The sequence below is a fragment of the Amblyomma americanum genome, chromosome 8, assembly GCF_052857255.1.
Source record: "Amblyomma americanum isolate KBUSLIRL-KWMA chromosome 8, ASM5285725v1, whole genome shotgun sequence".
NCBI lineage: Eukaryota > Metazoa > Arthropoda > Arachnida > Ixodida > Ixodidae > Amblyomma > Amblyomma americanum.
The window spans coordinates 114,281,427-114,293,567 of NC_135504.1; the positions used below are offsets into that span (position 1 = coordinate 114,281,427).

At 45.9% G+C, this 12,141-nt stretch overlaps 1 protein-coding gene across 1 annotated transcript; it reads left to right on the forward strand.

Moving 5' to 3' along the window:
• The first annotated feature begins 5,049 nt into the window (after window positions 1–5,049).
• LOC144102679 (ubiquitin-conjugating enzyme E2 Z-like) lies at window positions 5,050–5,877 on the forward strand. The gene has a single exon (XM_077635882.1). The coding sequence runs from the start codon at window positions 5,050–5,052 to the stop codon at window positions 5,875–5,877; it is 828 nt and encodes a 275-aa protein (XP_077492008.1).
• The last annotated feature ends 6,264 nt before the right edge of the window (window positions 5,878–12,141 follow it).

Genomic DNA, 12,141 nt, shown 5'->3' on the forward strand with positions numbered 1-12,141 from the left:
AAATATCCCACGTTTACTGTGTCTATTGTTCGTTTGAGCTAGTCACAATGCAGAGCAGAACTACAGACCTGACAGAAGCGTTACGAATCATTTTTTTTCCAAACTCCAGCACACTGAGAAACAAAATTTTGTGATTGCCATCGAAAACCAGCACTTGAAGTCCCAGAGGCGGCTGAGTGGTGGTGGCTTTGGGACCAAAAGCAAAACTTGTTGGCTTCAGTCCCAACTGCGCCGACAGCAATCTTGCATATAACTTCGTAGCAGTTTAAGGATTCTGAACAGGCTGACATTCGCTAGACCACACTGCTATTCAGCAGAAAAACGTTTCCAGAACATGAAAGCATGCATAGTCTTACCTTTCCAGATTGCTTCCCTGAAAGGGTACCAAGGTACCAGGCTTTCCTGATCCAAAAATGAGGGTTATTTTTCGAAGGGTTACAAAAATATAGCCCCCCCCCCCCCCCCCCCTCCATTGCGAAAATAGCGCCAGTCATACTGGATCAGAATACGTAATTACGGTCAGTGATTTTAGTGACCCCAAATATAACATGTGCGGGGTAAGTTCAACAATCTTGTGCTGAAGAACATTACTAATGGTAGTGCAGTTCACCTCAAAAATAGGAAGCTAGCTAAGGAACTATGTTTGTCGAAAGGCGAAGAAACTTGCTCCTGAGTGCCGTCGGAGTGGGAGCTACTCGACAACGCGTTTAATATTACATTGCCTTTTCGCCGCGGAAAGAAAGCCCTAAAAAACAGAAAAATCAACAAGTAAAAGACAAGAAAAACGAAAACGAATGGCATAAGTCAAGAAAACTGTGAATGTATTTTTTCCATGTCTATATAAAGTACCCACAAAGCTGCAAAAGTGCCAAATTCAATTTACTAGCGCGCGAAGACCTTATACCTCGGCACTGGAATAAAACGTTTTCTCCGACACTGAAGACGGGCCTGTATCAGTGCACACTCTAAACAGTTAGAAATATAGCGGCAGTGAAGTGATTTCAGGTTAAGGAAATATGGTCATTTGGTGACCTCTCTTTCTCTTGTTTATGGCTCGGTATAGCGATGAACGACTTCCCACAAACAAAAGCTTCTACGAGCTGTGCTATCTGCATTCGCTTCTACGTTCTGCTTCTGACTATGCAAATTCAGCCTAATATAGTTGGTGAACGCTCTGCGCACTATGCGCTGGTCGCACTAACTTCATAACTTATTCATCACGTATCCGGTGCCAATGTATATGGCGTGTGTGCGGTGACCGGTTTTCCACTCCTAAATTCATTGCTACTCTGGCTTTAGCGACACAACCGTTTTTATTAAACACATCTGCCAATGGTTTATGGCTTATGCTTTCTGGGGATTTAACGTCCCAAAGCGAATCAGGCTATAAGAGATGCCCAAGTGAAGGGCTCCCGAAATTTCGACCACCCGGGGTTCTTTAGCGTGCACTGACATCGAACAGTACACGGGTCTCTAGAATTTCGTCCCGAACAAAATTCGACCACCGTGGCCGGGATCGAACCCGCGTCTTTCGGGTCAGCAGCCAAGCGCCGTAACCACTGAGCCACCACGGCGGCCACTCACATCTGCCTCTCTATAGGTAAAACCCAACATTTCCGTTTGCCACATAAGTAAGGCAAAGGAATGCTAAAAAGAACATTAATATTTGCACCTTTTGTGGCTTTGGCTTGCCTTGCTGCTTAAACAAATGAAATTTTAGCAGCCCAGGTACGAGGTTCAGTATGTGTACTGCAAGGTATAGCACGCCCGGTCTGCCTATATAACGTGGCACGTCAACTGCAGTGAACGATTTCAAACCAGAGACTGTCCTTTGAACTGAAACGATTACAGTGATAACGAAACTTTCGGAGCAAGTGCTAAAATCTCAATAAAAGCAATATACACAATATCGACATTTCCCAGAATTGATATATAAGATAACGCAAATAATTACGCGATTCTACAAAAAATGAACAACTCAGTATAGAACAATATAAACACTCAGGGTTTCCCCTATGCGGAGCAAAACGTATCCTAAATCCAGTTGTCTTAGTGGGAAGCCAGAATTAAAGATTGCTATTTTTTCTCGCCGCAGCTTTTTCGATTTGCACATGATATGCACACCCGAGAGAGAAGAGGATTTTAGTGTTATATACTTGTTAATGTATATTGAATTGGTTTTTGGGGAGGGAAATGGCGCAGTATCTGACACATTTCGGCGGAAAGCTGAACCGCGCCGTAAGGTGAGGTGTAAAGGAGGGACTGAGAGAAGAAAGGAAGAAAAAGGCGACGTACTGGAGAAGGGGGAGGAGAGAGAAGATGAAAGGCAGGGAGGTTAACCGGAAGAATAATCGGTTTGCTACTCTGCACGGGGGGAAAGGGGTGAAGGGAGAAAAAAATAAGAGAAAGGAGAACAGCAGAAAATTGAAGTCACTATGAAAAGTCAGCGCTCGTAAAAGTCACACAGCCTATTGTGCAGGCCAGGAGTTCGCAAGGAACGGAGCAGTGCCTTGGAGGCCTGCAGCGCCGACGATCACCGCGGCCCGTGACCGAGAATCTTCACTTCCGTCAGTGGGCGTGGATCTAGACGCTCTAGCGCATAGCAAAGAGACTGCCTTCTGGCGCTGTATTCAGGGCAGTCACAAAGATTGTGGGATATAGTCTCGCCATACCCGGAGATGGCACATGCAGGGCTATCAGCCATACCGATTAAGAACGAGTAAAGGTTGGTGAAAGCTACACCAAGCCACAGGCGACACAGCAATGTTTCTTCACGTTGTGATATGCCGGATGGAATCCGGAGCTTCAGATCTGGGTCCAAAGATTTTAAACGTAAATTGAAAAACTGGCCGGAATTCCACGCGGCAAGCCTGATGTCCCGCGCAAGTGTGCGAAGGCTGCCCGCAGCGTCTGATCTCGACATGGGGATCGACACAAAATCGCCGTCGTGATGAGCAGTTCGCGCTACCTCCTCCGCGCGGTAATTGCTTGCTATGCCGCTGTGCCCGGGCAGTCATTGGTTGATAAGTTGATAATGTCGTGCCCTTTATTTATGACACAGTGATGTAGTTGTCGGATTTCCGATACCAGTTGTTCATGGGCTCCCCGGTGAAGAGCAGCTTGTAAGAATTGGGGGACAGCTTTGGAATCGGTGAAAATAGACCACTGCTGAGGGCGCTGCTGATTTATGTGTTCAATGGCGATACGAACAGCGGTTAATTCTGCACCCGTTGAAGAAGTCTGGTCAGCTATCTTAACTCTAATTTCCGTAGTCCTTGCTGGGATGGCCACGCAGCCTGAAAAACTTGTCGGGTTCATTGAGCCGTCAGTGTAGACGTGCACTCGGTTTGCATGGTGCTCATGGAAATATTCAAGAGCGACTTGTTTTAGTTTTTTTGGCGAAAAATCGATTTTCTTCTTGATGCCATGTATTGAAAGAAGCACACGGGGATTGTGCAGGCTCCAAAGTGGCGAGGACGGTCTAGAGGCGGGTATAAACTGGGTCGGCAGAATGGCGCCTTGTGCATCAATGGTGTTTGTAAACTATGTGCGCGGCCTGGAAATAGGAAGACTGGCAAAATGGTGAGAGGGAACCCGGGATATGTGTTGAAAACGTGCCCTCAGTGCGTCAACTATCAGGTAGGTAGGGATTGGATGCACCTGGGCGATGAGTACAGATGCGGCCGTAGAGGCAATAGAGGCAGATGAATTCCTAGTGAAGGACTCCGGAATAATATCGACCAGCTGGGGATCCTGAACGTGCACTGACATCGCACAGCACATGGGCGCCTTTTGCGTTTCGCCTCCATCGAAACGTGGCCGCCGCTGTCCGGTTCGAATCCGGTTACACTGGATCAGTAGCCGAGCGCCTTAAGCACTGAGCTACCGCGGCGGATAATTACATATATGTGCCGAAGAGCAGTAGTACATAACATACATAGCCACTGTGGCTATGAGAAGTTTACGTAAAAGGATTTTACTACACCACGTTGCAAATGCACTTCTTACTTGAAACTGTAGCCAATGGTGAATGAGTTTCTAGGCTCCAACACAAAGTGGGCGAGATGCATTCCAGCTGCTGCGTTTCCTGAAAATGCAGAACAATATAAGCTATCTTAAACCATTGCATTTTAAGTTGAGAAACTATAGTCGCCATTGCTGTATAATGAACCCACCTTCATTCCGTGGTCTATAGTGTACATGAAGATATGTCAGAATGTAACATAATATTTATTGGGAAAGCCCACATTAACAATTAAAATGCGAAGAACACCAGCTAAGTAAGATTAGCTAAGGCTGCTCCAAAGATATTCAGCGTACATCTTTTCTATATTACATCTGCAGTCTTGTATACACGTGCTTCTTTTCTGGTTTTCTTTCTTGTCCAAGTGCGTGGAAGGTTTCCTCGAATTCTTTCGCCATAGGTAAAGAAAATGCGTGTAATGCCTAAATCATATTAGGCTAAATCATAATTAGGCCATATTAGGCCCTAAATCATACTCCTTGATATTTTGAGCCAGATGTTTGCATCAGCAGCTATATTGAAAGTCGCCACCCAAATGAGGGCAACCTCTTACCACAGCCATTGACAGTCGTTTAGAAACAGGTTCTGTGCAGGTAACAGGTAGATAAACTTTGAAGCTGAAGCTAAGAGACAAACGGACAGAAAGGCTAGAAAACATCGGTTAAATATATTACGATCGTCTTCTGTGCAACACCTGAACACATTGGAGTCTAGCAGAGTTTCTGGAGCTCTTGCGTTCGCGATGTTGTCTCACAAGTGTTAAACTTAGATCGAAGCTTCTCCGTGTTTGATCGTTTATGAATAAAAATTGACGCATAATAAGAACTTAACAAGAATATGGAAACAAACCCCGCATACATATAAGTAAATAGCCTCATCTTCACCACCAAAAATGCCTCGAGGTCATGGTACATGCAACCACGAGAGAAGCGAAGAAAACGAGGTCCCCAGTTCACTACTGCGGGTACCGTATTTTGAGAACATCTAGTTCCCGGACTTGGCTTTACGATAGTGAATCCGCGGCGATGTCGAGAGTGCAACGTGCTGCTGGTGGCAACGGCTCACAGACAAGCTCCCAGGACCCCACCAAGCTTGGAAACGAGGCGCCGTCACCTATGTGTCTTCTGAGACTGAAACAAGAGCTCGCTAATATGAAAGCCAAGCCTATGCAGGGAGTATCCATTTCCCCGGACGACAACGACGCCTCCACGATTCACGCTCTCATGATCGGTCCACCTGACACGCCGTACGAAGGAGGGTTCTTCAATTTTGTGTTCAAATGTACCCGCGACTACCCAACAAAGCCACCACGCGTGCACCTGTCGACGCCGGGCGCAGAGGGAGTGCAGCTCAACGCTCACATCAACGACGCCGGGTTAGTTTGCCTGAAAATGCTTGGCACTTATCGTGGAGACAGCTGGAACTGTTCCTACACCGTTAGCACTGTGCTCCTCGCCATCCAAGGCGTTCTTAACAAGGACTGCGGTATTGAGAATGCCAAGCGTGAGCATGCAGTTGCCCGACACAGGGCTTACGTAGAGCACGAGACAATCAGAGTGGTCGTGTGTGATGCAGTAGAAGACTGCCTTAAGGATGACTCCAAGTACCCGACTTCTTTCAAGCACGTTGTGCTGGAGAAGTTTCTAGAGTTTTATAGCAAGTATGAAGATTTGGTAAAAAACAGGCTGCCTGCGAATGGCTGTGAAATGAAGTCATATTTGGGTGCCATCATGGGCACTTATGAATACCAGAGGCTGTTGGCCCGACTACAGGAGTTACGAAAGCAAGTGAAGGAATCAATCCAAGTAGTGACGGCCACAGTGACCAATGACCTTGTGGAGGCAGCAGTTTGACATCTTTGCGCAACGTATTGGGTACCAGTGACTGAAGTCAAAAGAACTTCTTGCAAGCTGTTCGAGAACAAGGACCAAGCGTAATATTGAGAAATAGTTCATAGAAGAGAAAAACAATCAATGAGCAGCCGTTTATAATCCACCTTTCGCCGTCGTCACATTGTCATGCCTCGGTCTTTCTGTACTTTAGTCTTTTTTTTTCTTTTTGGATTTTGACGAAGGCCTTCAATCCTTGCTTACTTGCACCGAAGAAAGAGGTACTTTGACGACCTGTGCGATGATTTTCCTCCGTAAACATGAATGTCCAGAATGCCTGCAGTTTGTCGCTCTCGACTGGCTTAAGAATTAACAAGTTTCTTACAATACGTGAAATGAACTTCAAGATCTAGTTTACTGTTGGTTACGTACCGAAGGCGTTTTTATTGTTTAGGACTGTAGGCCTCAAAAGGGACGCAATCAAATGAAGTGTAGCATGCGCTTTTACGCGCACAAAGAAAGGTTTTTTTAGCAAGTATAAAGCCACTGCTGCTTCCTGGACCCATAATATAGCTTGGTTTTCCGAGGGACACGAAGTGCTCATTGATACAGAGAAGTTCCTGAAGCGACTGTGAAGTTCAGCACCAACAAACAGTGCAGTGCTGAGGCCACACCCTCTGCCTCTTGTGCTATAGAAACCTTTATTTCTGCCGTGTGGGTATAATATACACCTTGGAATTGACAGAAAAATACGCTCACAAAATTTCATCATCGTCATTAGAAATTAAGTATAGTTTTATTATGAATTAGTGTGCATATGGGCCGACGAGCGGAAAGAACCAATATTTCTGTCACTGTTTTTCAGCGCGTGGCCTTCGGAACTACGACAACGTCCAAGTTCCTTTAGCGGTACAGGATATTCTTTGAGAAGTTGGGTGTCATTGAGACATTAAATTACTGCAGCGCTGTTAGAAGCCTCAGAAATCAAATAACAACAAATAAAGCCGCCAAATCTGTCGATATACGGTAGCAACGTGCACGTCAGTGTTTTAACGGCTCGTACATCAACGCATTACGTTGAAAACGAGCATCAGAGACTCTTCCGCTGTTTTAGCCAATCGCCGAGCGCTTGAAAGGATGAGCTCTTCAAAAGGTTGAGATTAAAATACGGCACAGTTCTCACTTCTACCCGCAGTATGAGCATCTTCATTTCAACGCCTACTAATATGACTCCGTTAACAAGTTTGGCTCGAGCCTTGGTTTGTACCTTCGTAGCCTGTGGAGATTGATGCCTCAAGGTTAACTGGCGTATTCATATAAAGGGCGGCGGCATTGCATAGCAGCAGGGTGGGTAAATTCTGTTCAGGGGGAGGGTGCGGTTTAGACTTCGGTTGATCAGTTATGGATACACCATAGCCACCTTGTTCAACTCTGTCAACACATAGATTTGTTCGCCCAGTGGAAAATTGTTTGCCCAGTGGAAGCTCGCATTCCAGGATCTTCACTGCGTCGACTCTGTATACATCATGGTGGTGAGCCTGGACCTCCTGTGCTGCAAATCAGGGTTAGTTTCTAAAAGAAGTGTAGTGAAGCGCTGTGACCTTACACAGCCCGCCGCGCCACCAGCGGCCGGCATTGGCACCGCCACATTTTGCTCCTTGACGCTTGACGATGATGTAGAATGAGCTTTGCTATGTGTGCCAATGAGCTACACGTGGAACCGCACGTGGAAGGCTCTGTAAAACAGCTCGCGTTTAAAAAAAAAAATCTCTTCAGCAAAATGAAACACAACGTATCCTTTCAGTTAGCAGTGTCAGCAGATCGATGTGATTGCCAGTGCTTATGGCCGATATGAGGGGGCTAAATATTCTTTGTTGAATACTAACCGTGACAACTAGGGAGCATTGATCTAACGCACCATACCCTGCAACTCATGATCGAAGACTCTTCTTTTATTACTAAAGTTCGTTGAAAGAAGACGCATTGATCGCTATTCTGTCAGAAGTGTTCTTTCACGGAAGAAGCTGCGTTGATGGGTAACTGCGCAAGTGACATTCTATTCGGTCCAAGGCAAGACAGTGGCTTGCCTTTGTGTCTAAAATCGCTCCTACTAGACGTAAAATTTGGCCGAAAATTGAAATTGTCTTACAACAGTGCCTGCAATTAAACATACACTGCCGTGTTTGTTGGAAAATAGAAAACAATTTGCCAAATGAAAGAAAGCCGTTCAAGAGGCGAAATGCAGATGAAATTGTAAGGGTGTTTCCACTGAAGACTCTAGAGCATTGCTGTTTTGAATTGTTTTCACATCAGGAATACACGGTACCACCCGCAAGGGGCAGATCACGAAATATAAAAAGAAACGAGATAAAATAAACGAACCTATTAGGCTAATATTTGTGCGGAATCCGAAAAAAATAAAAAAGGATGGAATGAACACGTTAAAAGTTTAAGGATTCTGATAAGATCTGACCGCTAGTGATTAGCAGGTAATTTTCCATTTCTCGCACTCCAGAATATTTATTGGCAAAAAGTGAGAGAAACCCCTCGGACTGCCATGATTACGGCAAGAGAAAGAAACAAAAGTGCACAGGTGTGTTCTGCTTGCATAGGTCCGGAAGCATTCTCCGAAATATGCGCATAAGATACAACAGAAACGAGCATAAACATCGCGGCAACGATCGCTTGTTTTCTTATTTTTGAACGCATTCATTACGTGGAGTTAAATTCAGGTTGCTTGTTTCAGTGGAGAAGGCGTCCTTGCAGGCAGAGGTCGAAGGGCTCGCGATATCAGTTGATTTTTATAGCGTCATCGCCTAGAGGCATGTTGAGCGCATATCGTATGCAATTACGTCATCGTGACGTTACCTGGGTTAAAGACCTCCTAGTTGGCAACAAAACTCACAATTGTTGAGGGATGATACTCTCAACGATGATGTGACTAGTGACTAATTTGCTGGATCTCGTCTATGGTACCTGAACGATCCGCACATTTTTTAGAGCCTTAACTCGTTTACCTTCGTTTCTAATCCAACTCAGTCGAACATTCTGCCTTAATAGCACTGAAGCTCGCACACAGATTCGCGTCCGACAATGGGCATGATTAAAAAAAAAAGGAAATCGCCACTTGAGATGGACCCCAATCACCAGTGGTGCGAATCTAGCAGCTTTCTCGACGGATTCCTCCGAGAACCTTTTTTTAAGCGACATTAATTGCTTACCGCATAAAAGGGGTATGCAGTGTTGGTTAAAAGAAAACGATGGTTAAATGCTTTTTAAAGGATGGCCGGTGTGATAAAGTCAAGGAGTGAGCGATGATGTGGCCTCTGCGTTGAAGCGGTATATGACGAAGGATTGTTCGGATAGAGACCCGGCGCTTTTTTGTGCCGCATTATCCTCAGCTTCAGAGCCTGGCTCACCCACATCAGGGTTAGATATCAGCTTCAGTATTCCAGGATTGATAGACTGGACACCCGAGGCGGGGATTATGTATCGAAATTGAAACCACTTTCGGATTACGGCAGGAGGGAGGGCAACCCCGACCCGGATCTTCCGAAGCGCACCCTCCTCTGCACGGGTAAGACCGCGGGGGAGCGTTACCGCACACGGAGGGATGAAAGCACGTGTGCGGAGCTGGAGGTGCTGCTTTCTTGTTATGAGGAAGGTGGCGTGATCCAGATTTAGGAGCCGAGGTAATGATGTGGTGTCACTGGGCGTATCGTGGCATCTGCACGGCTTTGGGAGCTCAGGAGGCCCTGTAGGATTCTGTCAGGAGGCCCCGTGGGCAATTAATTATCGTCTTGTTCGGTCACCCCGCAGGCCAGATGTCATTCTGCACGTCCACGCGCTCGGAGGTAGTTGCTACAGTGTTTGATGAACAAAAACAACAAACTTCATTAGCCATACACTTCAGTTTGAAACACCACCGGTGTAAGGAGCTTGATGATTCCCATATAAGCAAGCCTGCGCAGAATTTGCAACTAAACGAGATCGTGACACAAGGGAGCAGAGGACTACATCTGTTCAGCGATGTTTACTCTATACGTACGCACGCGAACGCGAATAAGCAGCCGAACGCGTCGTAAACGCAAGAGTGTTACAGCGGACGAGTGCTGCGATAAACACATATTGTACAGCATGAGCGAGATAAATTAAAGAGAGTGCGGCTATCGGAAGTTATGGCATTCCGACTCTGCAAAGCATTTTATTTTGGACCCTAGGATTGGCAGCAAAGTAGGCCGTTAGTTCATATTTTTTTGCCGTCATCAAGATTGCGAACATGGAGTACCGGGTGTGGTCGGAGGAAGAAGCACCTGCTTGCGTTTTCTGTTTGATTTCCAATTTCTGCTTAGACGTTCATGTCACACTTATTTAACACCCTAGGAAAATGTCACAACGGCGACATTGTCTTCACGACAGAGGTGGCTTTTCATTCACCGATTAGTAACGTTGGGAAAAAGCAGGAAGCGATGTACTCCACTTCCCGATGGGGGTTCCAGCAAAAGGAAGGGAGTGCAAAAAAAAAAGAAAATTTATTGAGAAAATCAACCCATTAAGTAAATGTATCTGCGAAAACAAATACTGTGTACATACCTCGTCAAATTCGCTCAAATATGCCGAAGTAACGTTAGTGCATGAATAGATCCTCCTACAGATATTATTTGATTCTATCTGCTTGGACGCATGCTTATGTAAGTAACGGGGCGCTCATGCATATTCGCGAGTGTACGTTTTGCGTCTACAGTGAATAAGCATTCACGCGCAAATGATTCCAGCGCCTGAGTACGTGCCTTAATTTCAAGAACCACTATCATTTCATATAAGAGCAACTGCAAAGAAAATACAAGGGCTATTCGTTACATTTCACGACTGAAAACGGCGCGAAAAACGGGACAAGATAGACAGAAGCAACACACACAGCATCGGTGCTGTGTGTGTTGCTTCTCTCTATTTTGTCCTGTTTTTCGCGCTGTTTTCAGTCTTGAATCATGAACTAACTGGCCCAACAATCCTCATTTTGCAGTTATATTTCCCTCTGTTGGCATGGAAGGGATGTGGAAGCTGAGGCGTAGTAAAGCACTGTGAATTTTTTCTGAGCAGAGCCATCAGCCCTTCAATGCTGGCAAATCTTTAATAGTCGATAGTGCACCGAGCAATTTCTTTGCTGACTTTAATTATTCTTTAAGATAATTCATAGCGCCCGGTAAGACTTTTGTCTACAAAGAAAGAAGCTTGCAAGTTAAGATGATGACGGGGGTGATATGTAGTCCGCAGCGACCTGCTTTTTCCAGTACTTTCTAACCGCTAAGACACAAAGGCTCACCACACGGGCTGACGCTCAAGTGTTACGGAACCGGAATATATGTCTTAACCAGAAGCGCAAGAGCCCAGAAACACATCTTTGCTTCTCCGAGGTGGTTCAAAGTCTGGCCTAGGGGGTCACTATGAGCCTGAGGCAGCTTTTCCTCGCCCTCTACAACGGCCTCTTTATCTTTGCAAGGGCTCGATGTTGTCTGCGCAGTATTTTGGAAGCACAGTGAAGAAGATATTCAATGCTAGGTCCAATTTGTCCACCACTAGTGCTTCTCATCCAGTCGTTTTCATCACTTCGCACACGTTTTCGCAAATAAAATTCAGAGCATTCTGGCGGAGAATGGTAGCGTTCAGCTTATCGGCGACGATTAGACTTGACGCCGCACTTTCGGATTTAAGTTTTGGTATGAAGGCATATTCACACATGTCCCGAAAAAGCGGCAAGCCGTACTTGTCGGCCGCTACAATGAGCGCGCCAGCCATATTGTCGGCGTTCGGCGATCGTCCAGTGTACATGAAGCGGAGAATTTCTTCAAACAACTCGCGTTCGGTGTCTGGCACAAATATTTCGCCTTTCAGATTTTCGAGCATAACGTACTCGAACATGGCTCTAAAAACTGGTGGCCGGGATTCCAGTACCGCCTTGTGCGCACGATATGCGCCATCGCCTACATTCACAGCAACGTCAGCGCAGCTGCCACTATCCAGAAGCCAGCCCAAGTCTTCCCAGAGAAGGCAGTCAGTGACACTGACGCTCGTTCTCTGATGATCTTTTTGCACGGCAGCGTAGTGAATGAAGGTGAGATCACAGCGTATTGTGAGCGTGTCTTCAAGCAAAATCTCCGCAGCTTGATTCTACACAGTGCTTTTCGTTATGGTACCCAAAAATATTCGACTTCCTGGACCACTGGTAAATTGTATTACTGTGGTGCTCCTCTTGAGGGCGTCATTGTTACTCACATCGACTACGCACAA

Coding starts and splice junctions, on each gene's coding strand:
- LOC144102679 (XM_077635882.1), top strand. CDS start 5,050: ATGTCGAGAGTGCAACGTGCTGCTGGTGGCAACGGCTCACAGACAAGC.